The sequence below is a fragment of the Poromitra crassiceps genome (assembly GCF_964638095.1).
Source record: "Poromitra crassiceps genome assembly, chromosome: 6".
NCBI classification, from domain to species: Eukaryota; Metazoa; Chordata; class Actinopteri; order Beryciformes; family Melamphaidae; genus Poromitra; species Poromitra crassiceps.
Genome location: NC_139627.1, coordinates 40,954,259 through 40,981,964, shown reverse-complemented (window position 1 = coordinate 40,981,964; position 27,706 = coordinate 40,954,259). Strand labels below are relative to the sequence as shown.

Here is a 27,706-nt window from a genome sequence, read left to right as displayed (position 1 = left end):
CTCTCCCCTCCTGTCTTTATCCTCTCTCTCTCTCTTTCTCTCAGATTGCAGCAAGGCCAAAATGGACCTAAACAATCTGAGGAGAACGCTGTAATTGTGCCTCTGTCTGAGGGAACATTACACTCCAGTGAGACATAACCATATGACGTGGAAAAGGAAACAACCATTCTTACATTAATAGCAATGTCTGGCCTATTGTACAGTATGGGCTGCCATGCCATTATTATCAGTTTTGTGAAAATCCTGGAAAAATTCAAACCCGACCCCCCCTTTTTGCTGTAGCACTCAAACCAGAGCAAAGATGTAAAATAAAGAAAACAAAGCAGGGAGGGAGGCATGGAAAAGCAAAAACAGAGAGAGCATCAGAGCCAGCATGCGAGCTCCCCCGCTGCCATCGACACATCAACAATGTCTCAGTGGAACCGCGTTGTGACCCTCATCTGAGGAGCTGGTGCCCCGATCCCCTCAAATAATTCAATACTCCAATATCCCCCTTGGTATTCGCTGCGACCACAGAAATATGATAGCGTTCATTCCCCCACTTGTGCTCTGAACCCACAGGTCAGCTGGTAGCAGATCACAGGCTTCGCTGTGACTCAGGGGTTAAACTAATCATGCGTGACTTTTTCACGTGGCCTAACTAGTCCCCTCAGAAATCTACACCAGCTTGTCATCCGGCCAGCGGTGAACCTGCTGCCTGCCTTTTTCAGCATCAGTGGGCACCCTTTGTTAGTTTGGAAGCTCTATGCTTTTGAATGTGACAGCTGTGTTGCTGCTCGCTGAATTCAACTGTAATTATCTGGATCTAAATTGAAGTCTGCACCTCCCCAGTTTTTAATATGCAGGGTGTGATGTGAGTATTCTTTGTGCTAATAAACTATTAGCAGCAGCTCTACTCATATTGAATTAGGCGAAAACGGATCCAGGAGGCTCAACGGCTAATTTTGGTGTCCCAGAACACCCCCTCCACACACCCACACCCGTGGTACCCAGTGCCAGCACTGATCAGTCAGACCCACGCTTGCCTAGTAGACTACATATCCAACTATTCACCATCTTTACCCAGGACCAAAACTGAAAGGGGGAAAAAACCATACAGACACATCAATTAACACTTTAGAGGATCTGCACCACATTCCTGTAAAAAAAAAGATGTCACTGTCTTTCAACTGTGTATTTGTTAAACAAGCTGAGACGTCCTTCAACCATATCAGTGTTAATGACTTTAAAAGAATGATTCTCTCACATGTTTTCAGTTCAAAAAATGTATTACTTAAAAAATAAAAAATAAATAAAAGAACAGAACAGCCCGTGTCTTTCGTGCCAGTCCATGCCTAGAGGTATGCTGATAAACAGTGCCCCCTACTGACACAAACAGGCTCTTACAATTCCTTATTAAACTATAATCTATTTTGTGGGCAGCCCCTGAGTTCATTCCTTCAGGTTTTTGATCAACAGTCTTAAAGTCAAACACACAGTCAATGCATTAATTCATTTTTCACTGTATTTCTTTGTTGGAATAGACAGGCAATAACATTTTTCATATATAGAACAACATACAATTTCAAATGGAGCTTTATAACTTAATTTCTGAGTATTCGAAGGAATCTAATGTCAGATATTAAAACCTTCAATCTATCCTGGTGGCATTTACATAATATTTCTTTTTGCCCTTTAAATACAATGAAAATGGACTTCTTAACATTAACAGAAAGAACCATTAACAATTAAAAATCATATCATCCATAATAGCATTAGCTTTGCTGATCAGTGCATTTAAATCTTTGTGTACAGTAACATCAAGTATTTATCATCAGCAAAGACTACAGAGAAAATGCATCTGTAAGGTCATGGATGTTAACAAATGGAGCCCTCAGAAATGCCAACTATCATCACAGCCATATTTGTTATTGTATAGTTTTTTTTATAAATCGGCAGAACAATTATTTTGAAATATAAAGAAACTTTTTTTAAAGACATAAAAAAACGATATATGACAATATATCAATACAATTTGATTCCAGATTAAAAAAAACAGTATGCTATATAGATAGATATTTTATTCAAGTGTCATGCACACAGGGTGCCCAGCTCGCATGGGCTTATAAGACACTAAAAACAACAATCTTGCATGGTGTGTAAACAATTCAACACAAACATACAGTATGTATGCATATATATATACATACCTATACACACAGTATGTATGCATATATATACATATACACACTAGATACATATGCACAAACATACACATTATAGAACTCAAATCAAATATACAGCATATGTTTTCTCTTTTCCCAGGCTTAGAAATAAAATTGGCTGTATGGAATGCTCCCTTTCTAAAACATAATTCAAGTTTTTTGTAATCATCCAAATAAAATAAATCATTATATAACAAGCTCATTTTCTCGAAAATTCATCATACAGAGGACAGAAGAACATAAAATGAATCTCATTTTCAATCTGTTCTAGATCACAGAACAGGCAAAGTCTCTGTTCCTCAGGTACACTGCTAAACCTACCTGTCTCTATGGCAAGAGGCAAGGTACCTGAGCATAGCTGGGCACAGAGAGATCTTTGTGTTTTGGGTAGATTTTGTTCAACATATTTTTCCACTTCATAAGTATTTTTTTACAAGACAATAAGTTCTTAATTTAGGCTTATTCCATATTTCTATATAAGGTATACTTGAATATTGTAGTCTTGAGTGTTGATAAAAAAAGTAATGTAATAAAATCACCCTCCTGTGCATAACACCATCAAACCATTCATTTCTATTTCACATTAATGTAGTCCTACAAACTCATTTATGTAGTTCTACAAACTTATAAAATGGGATAAATTGATAGTTTTTCCCTGTATTTTATTAAAATAGACAAACAATTAAAAAAATATGTATATAAAAAATGCATAGTGCAGTTGTTTAGCTGCATTTAGACTGATCCATCCACACTGATTTACACAAATTGCTTGATTACTGTACAGTGTACAGTGATACTGAGGCTGACAATCTCACACTTTAGTCAAGTGCATTAAACAAGCAACAAAACTCTTCTGATGTCCTCTGAGTTTTAGCTCCTGGTATGTTGGCAGCCTGCACGGACTTGCCACAAAGTTAATTGTAAAGAGGCTGTAGTGTCATTTTAACCGCCTGCCATCTCTCTGTGGAAGGCTGGCTGTTTCATTGTGTACATGTTGGCAATCTCTGCTGTTTTAAATCCTGCTTAGATTGTTTTCTCCAGTTATCAAGTTAGCATATTTCTCCAGTACGTCTGGTTTTTAGAAGACACAGGCAGCCTCTAACCCTCCATGTATTCTGATAGATTGTTCCAGGATTCTAAACAAAACAGAAACAGCATGTTTCCCAGCACAGCTTACTCGTTTTAATCAGCTGTAAAACTTCAACGGCTCCAATGTTCCCTGTTATTCAATTAGCTCATTCTCTGCTTCTGTCCGTCTTGTCTCCATCTGTCTTTGCATCCTCGTTTTCACTACTGTCCGTCTCTCTGTCCTGAGTTTCAGAAAGTGGCACCTCCTTGTTCAAATCCTGGTCTTTCTTTGGATTGTCTTTCAGATCCTCCTCACTGTTATCACTCTTTTTTTAACTCCTTATCTTTCACATCTAGATCTGTCTCCATTTTTGTCTCCTGCTCCGTCACCTTTGCAGCTTCAGTATCACTATGTGCTTCTTCCTCATAGTTTTCCTCTGCAGCAGTTTCACATCCATTAGTTCTCCCTGGCTCTTCTTCACCCTCACTCAGCCTCTCTTCACCTGGTTCTTCTTCATTTGGGCCTGACTGGGCATCATGTTTCTCATCAGTAGGTTGTAGCTCATGCTGGCTCACACCTTCAACTGGCTCTGCCTCTGCGCTGTAGAGGTCAGTCTGTGAATGACCCCCAGACTCATCTGAGTCACTCTTGGTCTCACTCTTTTCTTCAGGATTTGTCATGTTTGGGTCATGGCTATCAAAAGAGGGTTCTTCTGAGTCTGGATCTGCCTGCACTGGGAAGGTACTGGTGTTGTTGGTGTTGTCTGGTATCATCTGATTGGGGCTCTGAGGCTGCTGGGGGGAGTGTAGAGGCAGATTTGACACCTCACTCACTCCCAAGTCACTTCCTGTGTCTGCTTCCTTTTCACGTTCAGAAACTGGTCTGTCCATTTCTCGCTGGTTAGATTCTGTAGTGTCTGGTTGAGCATTTGCTTCCTCCTGTGATGAGGTTGAATCTAGCTCAGGTTGCGTCACTTCCAAACCAGGCTGTTCAGGAGTGGAGGAAGACTGCAGCGCTGTCTTTTTCTCCTCACTAGATCCCTCTGGTTCACCAACTGAGGCGGTTTCATTTTTCTTCTCAAAGCTTGGTGAGTCAGCTTGTGGGAGCTCTTGTGGGAGCTCTGTAGGCGTCACTGTGGCCTGGTCTGAGTCTGCATCTTCTTCTTCATCATCTTCTTCTTTGTGTTTGCTGGTGTTGTCCTCAGGCTCTGTATTCTGACCATGTTGGGCCAGAAGAGTCAATGGCTGAGTGCTGGGAAGGGTGGCGCTGTTGTCAAGAAGAGGCTGTTTTTCCTGTTCCTCATCTGACTTGTCCTCTGACCCTGAAACATAGAATGATAATATGTGTAAATGATACCAGACTCACATGCCAGTCTGCTTAAGAGTTCTGAAAGAGGAGAAATCATTCACTCAGGCTTAGTTTGAAATCATTCTGAATCTGACTTTGTCCATCGAAGACTTGAGTGGAATAGTCCAGTAAAGATCAACGTTAATGCAATTAACTAGCTAAAAAGGTTAGCTTCTGACGGCATCGAAATAAACAAACTGAATCAACTATAGCCACACCTCCTGCTTTCACCACATCGTTTCTGAACTGTCCAAAACTAAGAAATTTGGTGTTTGCCGTTCATTTTTAACCGGTATTAGCAATACAATACTGAAATATGAAGATTATTTTCTTTTTAATTCAGTCATAATATCAACGTGATTCATTGGTGTGAAGTTATCTGCAGTGAGAGAGAAACAAAACTGACCTGTCTGTGTGTCTGCTGGCCAGTCTGCTGGTGTTTTCTTTGCTGGGCTGTTTGGTAGAACTGAAGGCTGTGCTTCCCCCAATTCAATGTTCTTTACCTTATCTTTCACATGACCTGTAAAGAATGAAGTCACGACCAGTCAAATGAAACTGCTGCAGCTTTTATACTGCATATCAGTTATAATAATAATATCAGTATGCAGAACCTGGTGATAATGGGACTTCGTCTTGATTCACTGCAGTCTCGCCATGCGGTGACTCTCCATTTTCTGTAGAATGAAAAAAGACTGATTTCTGGTTCAACACATAACGGGTTCAAATCAGGTTTATAATCTCACATATTCTCAACGTCCTTATCACTCTGCACAGATCTGCACAAAATATTCTAAATAGACTAAAAATGTAAGTATGAATAATGGATATGGTAGAAACACTTCTACACGAAAAATCACAAAATCGTGAGACTGCCCAACAATTGCAATGAAATGAATGAATAAATGAATGTTATATCTTAAAGTGGACTTTTTTGTGCGTACCGTTTCTTTTCTCATTGGTCATTGACTGCGGGACATGTGGCACACCTCCTTCATTTCTCTTCTGTAAGATTGGTGAGTCAGCTTGTGGGAGCTCTTGTGGGAGCTCTGTAGGCGTCACTGTGGCCTGGTCTGAGTCTGCATCTTCTTCGTGTTTGCTGGCGTTGTCCTCAGGCTCTGTATTCTGACCATGTTGGGCCAGAAGAGTCAATGGCTGAGTGCTGGGAAGGGTGGCGCTGTTGTCAAGAAGAGGCTGTTTTTCCTGTTCCTCAACTGACTTGTCCTCTGACCCTGAAACATAGAATGATAATATGTGTAAATGATATCAGACTCACATGCCAGTCTGCTTAAGAGTTCTGAAAGAGGAGAAATCATTCACTCAGGCTTAGTTTGAAATCATTCTGAATCTGACTTTGTCCATCGAAGACTTGAGTGGAATAGTCCAGTAAAGATCAACGTTAATGCAATTAACTAGCTAACAAGGTTAGCTTCTGACAGCATCGAAATAAACAAACTGAATCAACTATAGCCACACCTCCTGCTTTCACCACATGGTTTCTGAACTATCCAAAACTAAGAAATTTGGTGTTTGCCGTTCATTTCTAACCGGTATTAGCAATACAATACTGAAATATGAAGATTATTTTCTTTTTAATTCAGTCTTAATATCAACGTGATTCATTGGTGTGAAGTTATCTGCAGTGAGAGAGAAACAAAACTGACCTGTCTGTGTGTCTGCTGGCCAGTCTGCTGGTGTTTGCTTTGCTGGGCTGTTTGGTAGAACTGAAGGCTGTGCTTCCCCGTTCTTTACCTTATCTTTCACATGACCTGTAAAGAATGAAGTCACGACCAGTCAAATTAAACTACTGCAGCTTTTATACTGCATATCAGTTATAATAATAATATCAGTATGCAGAACCTGGTGATAATGGGACTTTGTCTTGATTCACTGCAGTCTCGCCATGCGGTGACTCTCCATTTTCTGTAGAATGAAAAAAGACTGATTTCTGGTTCAACACATAACGGGTTCAAATCAGATTTCTAATCTCACATATTCTCAACGTCCTTATCACTCTGCACAGATCTGCACAAAATATTGTAAATACACTAAATGATGTCTTGGACTATTTTGAAGAATGTAGACTACTTAACAGCCAATGCCCAGTTCGTCATATCACAGTGCACGCCCCCTTTCTTTGAGGATGTATAACCCATTCATTGTTAGGCTCGCCCCCTTTCTCTGATGCTGTCTCCTCACCCATTCACAGTTTACCACACATGTGGCAATAACCAATCAGCCCAAGGTATTCCTCTCCAGCTGATCCCAATCACCTAATCAGCGTAGTATATCAGGGTCCATGTTTTACTCTGTTTGCTATGTGCTGTGTATGTGCCATGTCATTCTCAGTTGCTGATCATCATCGCTGAAGCAGTTGTTTTCGCCCCACCTCCTCCCCTGACCACCACCATCGGTCATGACTCCTGATTGAAGAATTCCCTATGGGGGATTTCCTATCCTATTCTTCACTGACGACGCCCTCTCATCATCTCAGGAGAGCGTCATCATATCATGGAGTCATACGCCAAAATTAATTTGTTGTATCATTAAAGCTTGTTATACTTTCTATTAGTCTCTCGTTATTGAAAAATGTAAGTATGAATAATGGATATGGTGGAAACACTTCTACATGAAAAATCACTAAATCGTGAGACTGCCCAACAATTGCAATGAAATGAATGTTATATCTTAAAGTGGACTTTTTTTGTGCGTACCGTTTCTTTTCTCATTGGTCATTGACTGCGGGACAAGTGTCACAACTCCTTCATTTCCCTTCTCAAAGATTTGTGAGTCAGCTTCTGGGAGCTCTTGTGGGAGCTCTGTAGGCGTCACTGTGGCCTGGTCTGAGTCTGCATCTTCTTCTTCGTGTTTGCTGGCGTTTTCCTCAGGCTCCGTATTCTGACCATGTTGGGCCAGAAGAGTCAATGGCTGAGTGCTGGGAAGGGTGGTGCTGTTGTCAAGAAGAGGCTGTTTTTCCTGTTCCTCAACTGACTTGTCCTCTGACCCTGAAACATAGAATGATAATATGTGTAAATGATATCAGACTCACATGCCAGTCTGCTTAAGAGTTCTGAAAGAGGAGAAATCATTCACTCAGGCTTAGTTTGAAATCATTCTGAATCTGACTTTGTCCATCGAAGACTTGAGTGGAATAGTCCAGTAAAGATCAACGTTAATGCAATTAACTAGCTAACAAGGTTAGCTTCTGACAGCATCAAAATAAACAAACTGAATCAACTATAGCCACACCTCCTGCTTTCAGCAAATGGTTTCTGAACTGTCCAAAACTAAGAAATTTGGTGTTTGCCGTTCATTTCTAACCGGTATTAGCAATACAATACTGAAATATGAAGATTTTTTTCTTTTTAATTCAGTCATAATATCAATGTGATTCATTGGTGTGAAGTTATCTGCAGTGAGAGAGAAACAAAACTGACCTGTCTGTGTGTCTGCTGGCCAGTCTGCTGGTGTTTCCTTTGCTGGGCTGTTTGGTAGAACTGAAGGCTGTGCTTCCCCCAATTCAATGTTCTTTACCTTATCTTTCACATGACCTGTAAAGAATGAAGTCACGACCAGTCAAATTAAACTGCTGCAGCTTTTATACTGCATATCAGTTATAATAATAATATCAGTATGCAGAACCTGGTGATAATGGGACTTTGTCTTGATTCACTGCAGTCTCGCCATGCGGTGACTCTCCATTTACTGTAGAATGAAAAAAGACTGATTTCTGGTTCAACACATAACGGGTTCAAATCAGATTTATAATCTCACATATTCTCAACGTCCTTATCACTCTGCACAGATCTGCACAAAATATTCTAAATACACTAAGAATGTAAGTATGAATAATGGATATGGTAGAAACACTTCTACACGAAAAATCACAAAATCGTAAGATTGCCCAACAATTGCAATGAAATGAATTAATAAATTAATGTTATATCTTAAAGTGGACTTTTTTGTGCATACCGTTTCTTTTCTCATTGGTCATCGACTGCGGGACAAGTGTCACAACTCCTTCATTTCCCTTCTCAAAGATTTGTGAGTCAGCTTGTGGGAGCTCTGTAGGCGTCACTGTGGCCTGGTCTGAGTCTGCATCTTCTTCTTCATCATCTTCTTCTTCGTGTTTGCTGGTGTTGTCCTCAGGCTTCGTATTCTGACCATGTTGGGCCAGAAGAGTCAATGGCTGAGTGCTGGGAAGGGTGGCGCTGTTGTCAAGAAGAGGCTGTTTTTCCTGTTGCTCATCTGACTTGTCCTCTGACCCTGAAACATAGAATGATAATATGTAAATGATACCAGACTCACCTACCGGTGTGCTTAAGAGTTCTGAAAGAGGAGAAATCATTCACTCAGGCTTAGTTTGAAATCATTCTGAATCTGACTTTGTCCATCGAAGACTTGAGTGGAATAGTCCAGTAAAGATCAACGTTAATGCAATTAACTAGCTAACAAGGTTAGCTTCTGACAGCATCAAAATAAACAAACTGAATCAACTATAGCCACACCTCCTGCTTTCAGCATATGGTTTCTGAACTATCCAAAACTAAGAAATTTGGTGTTTGCCGTTCATTTTTAACCGGTATTAGCAATACAATACTGAAATATGAAGATTATTTTCTTTTTAATTCAGTCTCAATATCAACGTGACTCATTGTGTGAAGTTATCTGCAGTGAGAGAGAAACAAAACTGACCTGTCTGTGTGTCTGCTGGCCAGTCTGCTGGTGTTTTCTTTGCTGGGGTATTGTTTGGTAGAACAGAAGGCTGTGCTTGTCCCGATTCAATGTTCTTTATCTTATCTTTCACATGACCTGTAAAGAATGAAGTCACGACCAGTCAAATGAAACTGCTGCAGCTTTTATACTGCATATCAGTTATAATAATAATATCAGTATGCAGAACCTGGTGATAATGGGACTTCGTCTTGATTCACTGCAGTCTCGCCATGCGGTGACTCTCCATTTACTGTAGAATGAAAAAAGACTGATTTCTGGTTCAACACATAACGGGTTCAAATCAGGTTTATAATCTCACATATTCTCAACGTCCTTATCACTCTGCACAGATCTGCACAAAATATTCTAAATACACTAAAAATGTAAGTATGAATAATGGATATGGTAGAAACACTTCTACATGGAAAAAGCACTAAATCGGATCATGTATTGACTGGTTTTCCTCATCAGTTCTCTTTCCCCCTGCTGGAGCCAAGAGAACATTTTCTCCCTGGTTCAACACATAACGGGTTCAAATCAGGTTTATAATCTCACATTTTCTCAACTTTCTTATCGCTCTGCACAGATATATGCACAAAATACACAAATAAAAATGTACTGTAAGTAGTAATAATGGAAATTGTACTGTATAAACATTTGTACACGTAAAAACCACTAAGTCATGAGACTGCGCAACAATTGCAATGAAATTAATGAATAAATGAATGTTATATCTTAAAGTGGACATTTTTGTGCGTACCGTTTATCATTGACTGCGGTGGTGGTGGTGACTGGTTTTCCTCATCAGTTCTCTTTCTCCCTGCTGGAGCCAAAAGACAGACGAGAGTCAAAGCTTACAGAAAGCCACGCTCAAATCTACTGGGCATACTGTACATAGTTTTCTTTGCAAATGGTTGGTATCCTGGAAAAACCTTGGATCTGATTCTGCATGCCTATAAATGACCATGAACACTGTGCCTTTACAGATCAAGCTCCATGCACCTATAGGATCACCATATGAGCCCATAAAAAAAACTAGCTTTGAGACACATGGGCTTTACTGAATAATACATTTATGGACTTCTGTAATTCTGCTCTGTTGCGTGTGCATTCACATGTGAGAATTCATATCCCCCACAGTAAACCAATAATACATTTTGTGATCAACTTCACTATGAAGGTGTTATTTTGGAAAAACAACTTGACTTTACCTTTATGGCATTTCCAGTAGCAGATGCCCCCAAGTATACATGCAAGTATGCAGAGGATGACTAGGCAGACAATCAGTGCTGTAAGCCAGACTTTATCTGCAAAGAAACACAACAAATATAAAGTCACACCACAGCAGTTTTGGCAGGAGCAGACCTGCATTAGGCAGCGGCACTTTGGCTTTGAAGATGAAAGATACAGTCTATGATAGTTCGTTTATGATGACATGCCCAGAATGGAGACTTGGTTCTCTGGAAGAGTTATTCATGTTCACAAATATTTATTGAAAGATTATAGGAATAGCCTGTGTGAGTTTGTTTCTGGGTGGGTTTTTTGTTGCTTTAAATGACAAATGTACAATAGACAGCAAATGCAAATAAAATCTTACCTGGGTAGCAAGCGTGTGCAGTGAATGTGGTGTTTTTTGCACTCACAGGGTTGCTCACCCCACAACTGTACACTGTATTGTCATGTTTCCCCCTCAGAGATATTGTTAACTCGGGGACAGGCTGCTGCCCCTCAAGCAGCCACCAGTCAAACTTCATCAAGGCTGGAGGACCTCTGGACTCTGCAGAGCACAGCAGCCTCGCCTGGACTTCAGACGCGTCAGAGCCGCTGGTGTCGTTAATCACACAGGATATGGAGGGCTCGGCCACTTCCTCTGCAAATACACACAGACAAATCAGAACTAATGAAGGTCACACTCACACCAGGGTCGGGGTGAATTCATGAATTAACTCATCAGATTCCTGTAGTCCGCCCCCTCATACATGTATTCCAATTCAACTGAAGAATTGGGATTGGAATTTGGGAAAACCTATAGGTCTTACCACATACAATACAGTATCTGAGATCACACTTACAGTATATGCAGTATATTATCAATACTATCATAAAATGTTGAAGGTGCCTTTCAGGTGGTATTTGATGCAGAGCATGTAATCATAATGCATACATTATGATTGAATGCATCTAATTTGTTGAACAGTATTTTATTTGATTCACAATATTTGATTTATAATGTTAGAAGTTAGAATGTTACGAGTGGAATGTTTCCTGTCATTCCAATTCAATTACAATGTGGTAATTTTGAAATTACCGTGTGATGTGGAAAATGTAACTATTAAAGTCTAAAATGATAGAGAATGAAAGTATTGTAGTACTTGTTGAACACACTGAACAGCTCACTGCTCTATAACACTAATTAGATTTGTATCGGATTGCTCAGAGACATTGTTCTAAATCATTTTACAAAGCTCATTAATCACTCACCTAATTACATACACGCATAACACATACTTTCATAAGCACATCTTTAATAGTTAATCCCTACATCCATACATATCCTTTCAACCTAAACTCAAATGACATCTCTATCAATGCTCTGAATTGTTAATGCACCATGCCGCTGCATCAGTCCTAACTTCTCTGTTGTGATGTCAGCCCTCTGTGCATCATTGCAACACAAAAAAAGACAACAATTACAATCTCCTTCTCTTCGAAGAACTTTGTTATAGCCTTGAGCTTCTTCCCTTGCAAGTCCTTTCTAAAATATATACCGGTATATTCAAGTAAGACAAATCTCTGACTCCAGAACTTTTTCTTCATCACCATGCATTCTCAATTCAATGAAATTAATGGCCCCAACCCCGGCACACACCGTGTGGCTGAGTAACATGACCTGTAGTCTCGCAATGCCAGCCGGAGATGATATCTACCGTCGCTGGAAGCTTGCTGACATCGATGGTGGGTCTGACCATGTGAGAATGTCCAACACGTTCTCACTCCGAGCGCGTAGCATATCGACGCTTTGTCCTGTCCCTTGTGCGTCGCTTGTTACTAACATGGTACCCTTGAAACGACTTGGGCTTTCCGACTAAACTCCAATGTAAACCCATGGAAGTCATCCTTGACGCTCATGGCAACTGCTCCCCCGTTAGGATCTGGGGGGAGGTTAGGTTTAGGCATGGGGGGTGGGAGAGGTTAGGTTTAGAGTTAGGGTCTGGGGGGAGGTTAGGTTTAGGCATGGGGGGTAGGAGAGGTTAGTTTAGGGTTAGGGTCTGGGGGAGGTTAGGTTTAGGCATGGGGGCTGGGAGAGGTTAGCTCCTCCCCCCAGACCCTAAGGGGGAGCAGTTGCCATGAGCGTCAAAGATGACTTCCATGGGTTTACATTGGAGTTTAGTCGGAAAGCCCAAGTCGTTTCATGGGTCGCTCAAGGGTACCGTGTTACTAACAAGCAACGCACAAGGGACGGGACAAAGCATCAATATGCTACACGCTCGGAGTGAGAATGGGTTGGAATGTCACATGTCTGGGCTTGAATCAGGTCATCCAGCTCAAGATGGAAATTTCAATGGATTCTTGAGTTATGTTACTTAGAATGTGTTTACACACAGCCAGACAGATGCCGCCATAGAGACACTGCATGAAATAGGCCACGCCCATCACGGGAGAAAAGCTCCATTCATTTCCACACACCAGCGTCATTTTCCTTGAATTAAACATAGCTAAAAGCTGTTGTGTGGTGGGCTGCGCAGACAACAAATGTAAAAAATCGCCAGTTAAAAGTTTTTTTGTACTCCTGAGCAAAACAAGGGAACAATTGAGAATTGGCGAGAAGAAAAATGTGGATCTAGCTGTCAAGAAGTAAGTTGGAGTGTTCATCTTCCGTATATACAATCTTTTTGTGCAACACGCAACCATGCACACGACATAGGAGAACGCCAGGATTGGAGGGGGGGGGGTTCTGTTTTCCCCCCGTTTTGGGCGTGGTTTCTGAATGATGACGCGCTCCGCAGTGTCTCTATGACAAGATCATGTCCTGCATACCATGTACCATGGTTGGATATAAGGTTGGATATAAAAAGTACTTTTATTTCTTACTCTGGTAGCAGCGTTTACCCTTACTGAGACCCTAAATATTGATTTTTTTTTTATATTGCTCTTGATGTGGATTCCACTTTTTTTTTAGCCAGTTTCATCACAATAAGATGGACACCTGGTGGTCCGTCAGGGGTAGTGTAGTGGTAGATTCCCTGCCTACCAACAAGAGGGTCGCAGATCGAACACCCGTGGTGGTTGGACGTTCATAGGCACAATTGGCCATGTCTGTGGGTGGGAAGCCGGATTAGGGGTATGTGTCATGGTCGCTGCACTAGTGCCTCTGGTCGGTCGGGGCACCTTTTATGGGGGAGGGGAACTGGGGGGAATAGCGGGGTGCCGCGGTCCTCCCACACGCTACATGATGCCGGTGAAACTCATCGCTGTCAGGTGAAAATAAGTGGTTGGCGACTGCACATGTATCGGAGGAAGCATGTGCTAGTCTAAGGCTCTCCCCAGATCATCAGAGGGGGTGGAGCAATGACCCAGACAGGGAATTGGCAAAGTACAATTGGGGAGCGGGGGGAGAAAAACTTGATAAAGAAAAGAAAAAAGTAAGGACACCTCTTTTTCAAATGAACCCTGACAAGAGGCCGTGCACAAAGGTGCACACTGAATCAAGGTCAAATAAAGCAATAAGCCACTTTTCCTTTGCTTTTATAAAACGGTTACTACATATAGCCTACTTGGCAAGGTTTCATAAAATAAACACACAGCAACAAAGAATGCAATATTGATAACAAATAATCATTCTTCCGCCAAACAATGTAGTCCTTCAGCTGCTACATTTAGCAGAATGGTTGTTAATGCAGCAACACACAGTATAATAATGTGATGCGGTCACAGGTGTGTACTTAAGCAATATAGCATGAGAGCCAGTGTGTTGTGGCAAATATATCCCGCTGATCAGCTGATCAGCGGGATATATGCCACAACACACGCAGCTCGAGTGCTATTTGCTTTTATAAAACGGTTTCCAAGTATGATAATATAATAATAATAATAATACTATAAGTCCGACTGGCATGGCATTCTGATAGAGTCAGTTGAAACACTACTGTAAGGCGGGACCTCTAGCAAGAAGATAGACGTGCGGGTGATTTGATTGGATCGTTCTGGAGACTGAAGTTGACATTGGCCAATCCTGGCGCTTGCTGAGAAGCTGAGAGCTTTCTGCAAAGCCCGACACGCAGCTCGAGCGCAGCGCTGCATTCTCAGCGCTTGCTGAGAAGCTGAGAGCTTTCTGCAAAGCCCGACACCAACTAACGTTACGGGGTTAAATGCGGGGTTAAATGCGGGGTTAACAGCCTTTTTTTTGCAAAGAAGACATTAGCCCGCGTCTATTCTTGTACAAAACATAATTTTCTGCGAAGTATTAGTAAAGTTATAATCGAAGATCGATTCACAAGGATCTGACAGCTGTCTCCGCCATTTTGTTTTTTCTACATTGTCATTTGAGGTAACCAAAGCCTTTTAGTAAGAGAGTTGCCATGGCAACTCATAACCCATGGCCATGGGTTATTGGAGTGGGTTACGGGATTTATACGATGGCTGTGAACCAATCAGATTGCTTGATTTGAGAGAGCCGTTTTATAATTATTATTATACAACGGCTTCAAACACGGCTTATAGACGGCTAACAGATAGCTCCGGTCCTTGATTATGATCTGTTTTATAACCAGGTTTTATAAGCAGATATCTAAACTGGACATCTGTTTTCCTGGATGGGATTTCCAAGATAATAACCCTTGTAAAGTGGGGACTGGGACCAAAAGCTCCTATGTGTCAAACTCAAGGCCAAATGCAGCCCGACACCTTCTAATTAGTTCTAGTAGTTGTAGGCTAGTTGTTTGTTTGCCTTTATTTTTCCTATACGAGGGATCAGCCGAGCAGCATTTTGGTAAACAAACCGCATTTCCGGAGGAGAAATTAGTACGTGCAGAGCGTAGAGCAGGGCTATTCAACTAAATTGTTCAGGGGGCCACATTGTCAGAAACCTAAGGGGCCGGGGGCCGGACCGTTCCCCGAGCCATTATATGTACACTTGACACAATGCGCCACCACATTTTCGCAGCCGTGCTGGAACTATTATTAAATAGGGGGTTCTGTAAGGAATGGAACCGAAAATTTGATGTTTTTTGGACTTTTATCCATATTTAGAAGAATATTTAATTTTAAATTAACATTAGGAGTATACTGTTGTGATGTCATTATTCCGTATCTTCTCCTTTTCTCACTCACTTTCATGTAACCACCTGCTCTCCCTTTAGTCGTTTTACACTACAACAGACAGCAACACAGGCATAAACACTGAACTTATTATTATTATTATGGAAAACCAGATTATGATGAAAATCAAACACTGTAATGTAACAAATAACGAAAAATAAAATAAAAAAGCTTCTCCCGGGCCAGTCATAGATCTTTGGCCCCCACCCAAATTTTTTTTTTTTTTTTTTTATATCAAACTTTGGCGGGCCACCAGTTGAATAGGCCTGGCGTAGAGTATGCACAGCAGAGAGAAGCGGAATGACAATGTCACCGCATAGCTAAAAACGATATTTTAGAGCTACAATATTGTTATAAATATCAACAACTAGCCGACAGATATCACAGCTGGTGGGCCGTTATATCAAACTGGTCATTCAGTGGCGTTTTATTGCCACACAACTAACGTTAGCTGACAGCTAACAGCTAGCACCTAGTGCGGATGCACGGAGGGACGCGCATGGATTTGTGCGTCCACCCCGCGGAGTTCCCCAATAGTCAGGTGTTGTCGTCGTGACATGTCGTGTCCTCGTTTACTTCTGCTTTCAGAGCTAGTTATTAATGATTAATTTATGACAAAAAAAACTATAAAGAATAATAATGTGATCAGAGGCAATTATGTCATATAACAAGTGATTTGTTATATTACATAATTGCCTCTGATGACATTATTATTGAAGAAGGCTAGATACATTTATGTCATGTTACATTTACAACCGGCCTATTCTTTTATTATCTTAAATTTTACCTCTGAAGATTGGTTGAGGGTTTTCTTCTTCTTTTTTTACTATTCTACCTCATAGAGGTAACACTGTTTTAAATCTCCTCACAGTGTATGTACAGTACACTTTTTGCACAACCTTCGGCACATGTGATGCTGACTGAGGGATTTTTAGTATTTTACTTTGCCTATTTTGTTATCTTGAAAATGTCTGAGTTGAACAAATAGTGCAATGGGGCTTTGCAACTATTATGTCTTGGAGTGCACTTATCTCTGTTGAAATTAGTGCAATTATGGAGTGTCTCTGTGTTCTTTGTTTGTTGACCGTTTGTATGTGGTCTGTTTGTTAAGCCGGGATGTGGCTATATGCACTTTTTGCCCAAGACATTTCTCCCAGGGCCAGGGGACAATAAAGTTGATCTCATCTCATATCTCATCCCTTTGAGGGCAACCAGAATGCTGATGTGGCCCAGGATGAAATTTTAAATTGAAATGTTAATATGATCCAAATCTGGCTTCAAACGGCCAACATTTTGGTTGCCAGTGAGGGTCCCCGCTGCGGTCGGTTTGCGTTTTGAAGTCCCTCCAGGCCTGAAAAAAATTCTAGGGGAAACACTGTAACCCTTAATTTAGTGACCATTATTGTAAAGTGTTTGACTCTATGGATCCATTTTTTGTTCAAGAAGACAGACACACAAACTCACCTATGACCTCCACAATATGTGGACGTGAATAATGAAGTTTTTTGTTCACGATTACTTCCAATACATAGCTCCCGCTGTCTTGGTGAGTGAGGTCTTTGATAGTGAGATCTGCACTGAGCCAGTCCAGGATGACCCTGTTTTCGTAGGTCCCGTACACCGTCTGCTGCCTGCCATCAAACTCTACCACTTTGTTGCCATCATGTTTCCATAGAATCTGATCAGGTCGTTGAGGGGTTGAGTTTGGGGTCAATATGACCTCTTCTTCCTTGCGTCTGTATTGTGGATCTTGCCCTGCAACTGGACACAGAGATGGAGAAGGTGAACTGGTTCTTTCTCCAAAAAGATGTGGCACATGTGCCAGAGAAAGAGTTTAATACATTTAAAGGTTTGGTAATAACAGATTAAGGACTTGGCATTTTCAATAAAAATGCTGTTGGAATCTGTGCATATGGTTAGAGTAAATCAAATTAAATGCATTAAATTGTGCTTTTGAGTCTGTTCTAGTCCATCTCTTAAGAAAACAACTTGCAGTATTCCTATAATCAATTTTAGAAGCATACTATACACTCAGCATACTATAGACTCAGCATAGCAAATCTATAAAATATTATTACAGTGACAACACGGGGGGTGAGGGGGGGGGGGTCATACCATAACCATAACGTATATGATTGAAGTCACGATTATGTATGGCACTAATACCCAATGGAATAATAGGAATGTTCTATTGATTTTTAGGTTACTCACTCACTCACTCACTCACTCACTCACTCATACATACATAGAAAACTTGGGATTAATTATTATTAACTTTATATCACTGAACTTTGGCCAACAGTTAGGCCCGATGCACCGTGCTATGGAAGAGACAGTGCAGTGCCAGGTGTCTGTCCCTGTTTAAAAAAAACACTGCGGATCGCAAAACAAATCCGTCACGCCTCACAAAATCAACACAACCACAAAATCAGCAGAATCACAAAATCAACACAACCACAAAATCAGCAGAATCACAGCAGGTCAAACAGACTCACCTAGGTAAGAGGTAAATATGAAACAGCCCAAGAAACACCAGAGAGCCATTGTAGAGGGCAGAAGTGGAGCACAGTCGTGCAGTTGACTTTTACTTTCACTTGTAATTCCAGTCGCAGAGTTGCTTCCTGATGGATTAAAGAGTTGGAAGTTGTTATTTTCTTCTTCTTTTACTCAAGCACGTTCAGACAAGCTAATAACAAATCGCTTTCGAGCTACCTACAGGTAAGCTAATTAATAGGCGTGGTCATGGCTGCCTGGCTCAGATTTCAGCTGCCAGTGTCCCAGTAGTCCCACAGAAGAAACCAGTCCTACTACTTGACCGCACCTGTCCTGAACTCTGGAATACCGCTGCCAATGCCAAGCTAGACGGCGCCTGTGTTTTACCAGCGAATATAAGAAGTTCCGGTGAGGTTTTTCAAATTAAAAGAACGATTCTGCACAATTATAGAGCAGACAGAGGCGATTGAAAAATTATTATTTTCCACATTAAACTAATAAACTAAGCATTTAAATTAAGGTATACAATACAAATGATGTTTCTGTATAACAATAACTGTTTTAATAACATTGAGAACATTCTTCTCAGTAGGCTATCTAAATGGATATCTGTTCACTGGGACATTTACATCACATGGCATTTACAAATTGTCAGCACAAACCATTATATGCACAAGCTCATAGACCTCTATGACATCCCTGATCTCACTCTCAGTTAAGGCCAGTAGGAGTAAAAAAAATATTATGGTGGCCCGTCAAACCCACTAATAGTGCCATTTCTGGACAGCTATTGGGCACTGGACACCCCCGTGTCCAAGATGTCAGCACAAACCATATATGCACGCGCTCGGGTAGACCTCCTCTATGACATCCCACTCTCAGCTAAGGCCAGTAGTAGGAGTAAAAAAAATATGGCGGCCCATCAAACCCACCCAAACGCACTAATAGTGATACTTCTGGACAGCTATTGGACTGGACACCCCCGTGTCCAGTGGCAGCCGGCAGTTTACCCATTTCACCCATTGAGTAAAAGCTCAGAATTGTGTGTGGTTGTAGTAGCCGTTAGAACAAAGTTTCATCCATTTAACACAAGCCACTGCTATATTTTTCTAACCGTTTAAACCCCACTCTGTCTCCTCCCCCCTCCCCCCACACACTTCATATCCCCCATTGCTTCTGCCAACTGCCTGTCTGTAGCAGTAGAGAGGCAAAGTGAACGTCACTTCCTGCTTCAGCACTGTACCAGAGATTTTCATCCGCAATTTTCATCCACCATTTATTCACCTTATTTCTGGATTTACGTTTCCCATGATTCTCAGCGGTTGCCGGTTGTCGACTTCCTGTTTACATTTTTTCACTAGCAAGGAGGTGGCGCCGCTATGCGAAATGGCTAAAAATAGTAACATTGTGTGGTTGCATACCGGCGATATTTTACAAAAACGAGGTGAATGTCAATTCACTCGTAGCCTACTGCATGGGCTTATTTTAGCCGAAATGGCTAAAAATAGTAGCCTATGTGGTTGCATTTGTTATATCTTGAGATCTTTAATCTCGCCTGGTATAACAAGGTCACTCGGATACCAACGTGAGTGTAACGTTGTTTATTCACAGCAGCAGCCAACATACCCAAACATGCCAGTCATAGCAGACTACCCAGAATGCACTGCGTTCGCTACGGCAATAGTAAAGGGACAATACATCACATTTCCTCCCCTCTTACAATAAATGTCCCATTTAACCATTAGCTAGAACTTCAGTTTCCAACATAAAACAATTAGCAACACTTTAAGGATAAATAGTGTTAAGGGTTTTAAAACAGTCCTTCTGGCTCTTTTGATGTCTATGAACATACATCTTTTATAACCTGCTGCTTACGTTATTAATAACTCTTTGTTTAATCTATTTTATTATTTAACATCAAAATAACTCAGGGTTGAGGGTGGACTACCTCAGACCCCAGTGACTCTACCCAGGGGGTTTATTCTGCCCCAGTTGGTTTGGGTAGGTCTCTAACCTAGCTTATAAGTCCATACGTTCAGGAGGCCGGCGCTGTCTTGCAGGGTATCGGCGCTCGACTGGAACCTCAGTCTCTCTCGTTTTCGGTGGTGAGCTCGAAACAGATGATGTAGGATGATGAGTTACAGTCTCTTTGACCTGAGGATCAGGAGCTGGAACTTCATCAGGCGTAGATGAGCTTTGGACTTGTGACGGTTGATAAACAGATGAATCGACAGGCAGTGCTTCAGTACAGTCCTCAGAAGGCTGTCCTGTGGGTGTTGGTGTTTTCAACAGCTGGTCAACGTGCCTTCTCCAGATGAGGTCGGTAACGGTCTGTACTGTATACGATACCGGTCCAGTCTGTGCTATGACCGTGGCGGAAATCCACTTAGGTCCGCGGCAGTAGCTCCTCGCCAACACAGATTCACCGGGAGTGAAGACTCTGTCTTTAGCATGACGTTCTCTCTGTTTTATCTGCTTCTTTTGCTGCTGCCAAACTGTGTCCTTCACTGATGTTGGTTTCAGGAGGTCAAAGTTGGATCGAAGCTCTTTGTTTAACAACAGGCTGGCAGGTGATGTTTTGGTGGTTGCATGTGGCGTGTTGCGATAGGTCAGCAGGAACCTGTGCAACCGTTGATGGAGTGTTCCTTGACCTTGGGATGCCTTCAGAGCATGTTTCAAGGTTTGCACAAACCTTTCAGCGAGACCATTCGTTGCTGGATGATATGGTGCTGATCTTATGTGCTGCACGCCATTTGCTTGCAAGAATGTAGCCATTTCCTGTGATACAAATTGTGCCCCATTATCTGAGACTAGTTGAGCGGGAGATCCAAAGCGGCTGAATATCTCTCCCAGCTTCTCAACTGTCTTCTCGGTCGTAGTGGATCTCATGATAGCCACTTCAGGCCATTTGCTGTGTGCATCAACAGCGACAAGAAACATTCTGTCCTCAAATGGCCCTGCAAAATCAATATGCACACGATGCCATGGTTCTTCTGGAAAACTCCAGGGATGCAGAGGAGCGATCTGAGGAGTGTTTCTGATTTTCTGACATGAGGAACAGGTTTTAGCTATATCCTCAATTTGTCCATCCATGCCTGGCCACCAAAAATAGCTTCTTGCTATTTCTTTCATCCGTACTATACCACTGTGTCCAGAGTGGAGTTGCTGCAACACTAGTTTGCGTAGTGACGGTGGAATGACCACTCTCCTCCCCCACAGCAAACATCCCGACTGTACTGACAACTCCGCCCTCCTCGAGAGGTACGGCTTCAAGTTGCTGTCGTCGCTGCCAGAGTGCCCCTTTACCACAATGTCCAACACATTTGACAAGACGGGGTCACTGCGTGTAGCTTTCTTCACTTGTGAAGCTGAAACAGGTGCATCATCCACCTGGCTGAAGTAGAAGACGTCCTCTGTGTGCAACTCCGGTTTAGTGACGGGGAGTGGTAACCTTGACAAGCCATCGGCGTTGCAATGTGAGTCCGCCTTACGATACTTAATGTCATACGAATGTGCAGACAACAGCAGCGCCCATCGTTGCAAACGGCTTGCGGCAAGAGATGGTATTCCTGTGTGTGGTCCAAGGATGGTTGTGAGGGGTCGGTGATCAGTAAAAAGTGTGAACTTCCGTCCATACAAGTATTGATGGAATTTACGAACACCGAAGACTATGCTCAACGCTTCCCGTTCCAGCTGAGCATAGTTGGTTTCTGCTTTGTTTAGAGTCCTTGACGCAAAAGCAATGGGTCTCTCGTCCCCATTCGGCATCACATGTGAGATAACTGCACCCACCCCGTATGGAGATGCATCGCAGGCCAGCTGTATCGGTAGCGATGGATCAAAGTGAGTCAGGACATCTGACTCCACCAACAAGTCCTTTGCCTTCTGAAAAGACTCCTGACATGCATCACTCCAATTCCAGGTTGTGTCCTTGCAGAGCAGCTCATGTAGCGGCCTTAACATTGATGCCAGGTTTGGAAGGAACCGCCCGTAGTAGTTAAGCAATCCTAGGAAAGAACGTAACTGGCTGACGTTCTGCGGCGGTGGTGCGTCCACGACGGCTGTGGTCTTGGAGGGGGCTGTGTGCAAGCCCTCAGCATCTATAACATGTCCCAAGTATTCCACAGATGACCGGAAAAAGTCACATTTTTCCTTACGAACTCTGAGTCCATATTCTTTCAATCTCTGAAGAGTGGCGTCCAGGTTTTTAAGGTGTTCCTCGTCAGTGGCTCCAGTGCAAAGGATATCGTCCAGATAGCACTGCACTCCAGGAAGTCCACTGAGGATTTGATCCATAGCACGTTGGAAAATGGCCGGTGCTGAGGTGATTCCAAAAGGTAGTCGACGGTATCGGAAGAGACCTTTGTGCGTGGTGATAGTGAGCAGTTCTTGTGAGTCTTCATGCACATGCATTTGCAGGTATGCTTGACACAAGTCTATCTTGCTGAACTTTTGTCCCCCACTAAGTCCAGCAAACAAATCATCGATATGAGGGAGCGGGTACTGCTCTGGAGCTAACACAGGATTAAGTGTTACCTTGAAATCTCCACAGGTCCGGATTCCTCCGTCCTTCTTTGGCACCGGAACTATTGGCGTTGCCCATTCGCTGATAGCAACTGGCTCCAGAACTCCATCCTTAACTAGAGCATCCAAGTCAGCTTCCACTTTGGGTCGGATAGCGTATGGCACCTTTCTGGCTTTCATAAACACCGGTTTACTGTCATCTTTAACCTTTAGTTTCACAGTTATGTCTTTCATGCTTCCTAGATCGTCTTGAAAAAGCTCTTTATGCCTATCCAAAACATCCTGTAGGCCTGGATTCTTCGATATTATGTGTACTGCTTGCCAGTCCAACTTTATTTTCTCCAGCCATACACGTCCCATGATAGCAGGATAACTCCCTTCTGCAATGTATACAGGAAGTTTCTCGGTCTGGCCATTACACTGAACAGTGGCATCAGTCATTCCTTTCATAGGCACTGACTGTCCTGTGTAGGTCCGAAACACTGTGTCAGACGGTCGCAGTGGGAGGTGCTTCATGAATTTCCTGTAGACTCTGTTTGAGATGATTGAAGCCCTTGACCCAGTGTCGATCTGCATTTTTACTGAATGTCCCTCCAGCATAGGTGTAGCCCAGTAGCCATCTGAGCCTTCATCCATTTTCAGTACTCTCAGTGTATTTATAGATATCTCCTCCTCTGAAGAATCACTTGCACTTCCTTGTTCCACAGTGCGAACATGTCTTTTCTTTTTGTATTTTGCATCGTCTTTTTTATTTCCAAACTTTGATGGTTTTTCTGTGCCTTTTTTATTTCTACACGCACGCTCTACATGGCCCCTTTTACCACAACTGCGGCAGTCCATGTCTTTACACCAGCATGCAGATGCAAGATGTCCTGTTTTTCCACAACGGAAACATGGGCCTTGCCCACTTTGCCTGTCACTGGCAACCGTATGCACTCTGCTCGTTGCATGTAACTGATGAGCTTCCTTTGTTGCCATTTCCATGGTCACACTGATATTGACAGCTTTCTCCAGTGTCAAATCACTCTCAGTCAGTAGTTTCTTCTGGGCTGCTTCATTCCATAATCCACATACAAGCCTATCTCTCAAAGTGTCATTTAGTGTATCCTTGAATTCGCAATGTTCAGCTAACCTCCGTAATGCTGCAACAAACACGGTGACAGACTCACCCTCTTCCTGGCTGCGTCTGTGAAACCTAAACCTTTCTGCAATTACCAAAGGTTTTGGTGAAAAATGCCGTGTCAGGATATCCACTATTTCTTTGTAGGTCTTGGTACCTGGCTTTGTTGGCTGTAGCAGGTTGCGTAGCATAGTAAATGTCTTTGGGCCCATTACACTCAGAAATGTAGGGACCAACCTTTCATCCTCGATGTAATTAGCTGCAATGAAGTAGTCGAAGCGATCTGTGTAACAGTTCCATTGCTCCACACTCTCATCAAAGGGTCCCATATTGCCAATAATAACTCCAGCCATCTTCTCAGCTCCTGGTTATTTTTCCTTGCAATATTCCTTTGTGAAGTATTTGTGTAGACACTTATTCAACAGTCTGTCACATCAGCCTTTACTGTGGAGTTAATCTTCTCTCCTCATTGTTGACTGGATTTTCCTCCCCTTGTAGCTGTTTCACACAGTTGCGTTTTTCCTCTTACACACCTGTAACGTCGCGCTGGCCGTTCACCATCAGCGCGCAAGCTAAGCTACAAGCTAATACTGTTAGCATTGATATCAGCTAATAAAAACAACAACGGAGAAAACAAACTCGCCGACGCAATTAACCCGACTTCTTCCGCATAGGTTCAGTCGTCCTCGTCGCCACTTTTGTTATATCTTGAGATCTTTAATCTCGCCTGGTATAACAAGGTCACTCGGATACCAACGTGAGTGTAACGTTGTTTATTCACAGCAGCAGCCAACATACCCAAACATGCCAGTCATAGCAGACTACCCAGAATGCACTGCGTTCGCTACGGCAATAGTAAAGGGACAATACATCACAGCATTGGGGCCGCTTTTGTTTTGAAAACTAAACGTCCAAACCGGAACTCTTATTTGGTCATTAAACGTAACTTTAGCGGTCTCTCTCTTTCAAGATTCAAGATATTGTCACTCAGTTGTACAATTATGCACGTGTGAAATTATTATGCTGGGGGGCTCCCTTTGTCCCTTACAAGACATAGGTAAAGTCACAACAAATATTATGATTATTTTCAGTCTCTTTCGCTATGAACGGTCCTGGGCGGAAACAGGCAACCGGCAGCTGGAAACAGGGAGGGAGGGTGTCATGGAAGCGCCGACGGTCTCACACAGGAAACTGCAATGCAGCAGGTAATGAGCGTAGCCTACAACTTATTTTTTACTGGACACACCTTTGCCAAATGGGTATTAAGCTATTGTTTGATTTTTCAATTGCTGTAGGCTATCTTTTATCACTGGAAGAGATTTGTCTACTAGGTGTCGGTTTTGAAAACTCGAAATTGGAAGTTTGGCATGTTTGACTGGCATGTTTGACTGTCTGTAAAGGATGTAGTTTTGTGGTTACAGTATTTTGTTATGGCTGTAAGGAATAGCACATGAGGTGTTAACATAATTCAATGTGTCATGTTAGTTTGTGTCTGACCATCCAGAGTAAAGAACAAGGCTAGGTCGTAACCCGTAACCTAGCATACCAACCTCGCCTGTTGGCAGGCAGCGGCTTTGTTAATGTGAGGGCTCTTGGTGACATAATCAGTAACATAATTATTGACCAAAATCATCTTATGACATCACTGATGATGTCATAGACATTGTGACATCATTGTGATGTCATCAGTGAGTGATGTCATCAATGATGCAAAGTTGGCAATTGTGTGCTGTGCATGCCAATAGAGCAGAGATGATGTCATAGGCACTGATGATACCATAGGCATTGTGACATCATCAGTGATGTCAGTTGTGCAATTGTGGATTTTTGGTTAGATTCACTGATGACAATATCTATGACAGCATCATGCAAAGTGCAAAGAGTGCAGCAGACATCTATCTCTCAACAGAAGTGGCACCCAAATCTGCACTCAAATCGGCACCAAATTAGACTGGACAAAGCCAGATATAGGGCCAGCTTGCGCTGGACAAAAAAAATTAATGAATGATGTATTTAGTATTTAGGCCTATATTGTAAGTAGAACTTGTTTGCAATAATATAATGGTAATGCAGCACATAGGTTAGCACATAGGCCCAGTAACTAGGATTTGCAGTAATTTAGACATAGTAGTAGGCTACCGTATTTCAGTTACCAAAACACTGCGATAAGGACAGTTCACCACAAGATGGCAGCATTTACAGACAGTTGAACTCCGCGACTTTGAATGGTGCATGTTTCTTTTTGCCTTTTAAATTAAATGAAATTTGACTTTTTAACATTGACAGAAAGAAACATTAACAGTTAGGGAAATAATAAGAAATTAAAAATTTGAAATATTTGTAACATCAAGTATTCATCATCAGCAAAGACTACAGAGAAATCTAAGGTCATGATGTTAATCACAAACAACTTATGTCCAGACATGCCAACATATTACCACAGCCATATATGCTATATATATATATATGTATCTCACAGCACTAAACACAGGGTTGGTTAGCAGTACTATGATGGCATTCTGGGACACATTTAGTCTGCCGATAAATTTATACATTAGGTTTGTAAGTAGGGCCTGAAAAGTGTAGACTCCTGCCTTACAAAACAGGTCACTTGCACTACTCCACCTAGGTTTTTTCATCAAAATCCGCATACAATCGTTATATGCAACCTGAAGCTTATGTTGGCTCGCTTTTTTGAAGCTCACCCACAGGGGGGCAGTATAAATGGGGGTACAGTAGGCTCTGAAAATGTTCATCTTTACATCATCAGAGCATGAATGAAATTTCCTGATCAGCATGTTAGCCTGCCCATATAGCACACGCCGCTGTCTATACATGTCCTCATCATCAGACATTTGGTCAGTGATGAAGTGACCCAGATATTTTGTTTTATCACAAACAGACAGAACATTATCTGACAAATAAAAGGCAGGAAAAGTGAGATCCCTGTCTCCCTTTGTTCTGCAGATCATGACAACACTCTTTTTAGCATTGTATTTTACGTCAAATTTGACACCATAAGCAGAACATATATTCAATAACTGTTGGAACCCAGCACTACTGGGGGAAAAGATTGCCAGATCGTCCGCATACATAAGATGGTTTACCAGGGTGTCACCAATCATACACCCAGTCCTACACAGTCTTAGCTGGACAGATAAGTCATCCATGTACAAATTAAAGAGAGCAGGGGAGAGTAACCCCCTACTCAATCAACGGAACAATTCATTTTGGAATATAAAAAACTTTTTTTTAAAGACATGTAACAACGATATACCGGTAAGACAAAGGATATTTGAGCCCAGATTTAAAAACACTGTGCTATTCATATCATAAGGTATACTTGAATATTGTAGGCTTGAGATTCGATAAAAATATATTTATACAAAATATAATCACCCTCCTGTTATGGAATGATGAAACGACATCGTTGTTTCTGCACACATATAATGTATATATATATATATATACTGCACACACACACACACACACACACACACACACACACACACACACACACACACACACACACACACACACACACACACACACACACACACACACACACACACACACACACACACACAAAGCCCTGTGCAGTTGTTTCACTTGTGTCATCTTATTGTGTTTGGACTGATCCAGCCACAGTGATTTACACAAATTGCTTGATTACTGTACAGTGTACAGTGATACTGAGGCTGACAATCTCAAGCACATGCAAAATGTTTTTGCACATTATTCAAGTGCATTAAACAAGCAACAAAACTCTTCTGATGTCCTCTGAGTTTTAGCTCCTGGTATGTTGGCAGCCTGCATGGCAGCCTGCACGGACTTGCCACAAAGTTTATTGCAAAGAGGCTGTAGTGTAATTTTAACCGCCTGCCATCTTTCTGTGGAAGGCTGGCTGTTTTACTTTGT

The 27,706-nt window shown here is 42.0% G+C and overlaps 1 protein-coding gene across 1 annotated transcript; it reads right to left on the bottom strand.

The window, feature by feature from the left end:
- Positions 1–1,650: 1,650 nt before the first annotated feature.
- LOC310778490 (uncharacterized protein) lies at positions 1,651–18,423 on the bottom strand. The gene is made up of 12 exons (XM_083638934.1): positions 18,147–18,423; positions 17,116–17,412; positions 10,931–11,203; positions 10,545–10,640; positions 8,055–8,168; positions 7,332–7,622; positions 6,478–6,540; positions 6,282–6,386; positions 5,562–5,849; positions 5,232–5,294; positions 5,027–5,140; positions 1,651–4,594 (listed from the first exon to the last, which is right to left on the bottom strand). The coding sequence occupies exons 1-12, from the start codon at positions 18,193–18,195 to the stop codon at positions 3,594–3,596; spliced, it is 2,754 nt and encodes a 917-aa protein (XP_083495060.1). The 5' UTR covers positions 18,196–18,423; the 3' UTR covers positions 1,651–3,593.
- Between the last annotated feature and the right edge of the window lie 9,283 nt (positions 18,424–27,706).

Excerpts from the sequence above, each read along its gene's own strand:
- LOC310778490 (XM_083638934.1), bottom strand. The coding sequence starts at position 18,195 with ATGGCTCTCTGGTGTTTCTTGGGCTGTTTCATATTTACCTCTTACCTA. Across the intron at positions 11,204-17,115 it reads ACATATTGTGGAGGTCATAG|AGGAAGTGGCCGAGCCCTCC; the intron begins GTGAGTTTGTGT and ends GTGTATTTGCAG. Across the intron at positions 5,295-5,561 it reads GACCAATGAGAAAAGAAACG|AAAATGGAGAGTCACCGCAT; the intron begins GTACGCACAAAA and ends TTCATTCTACAG.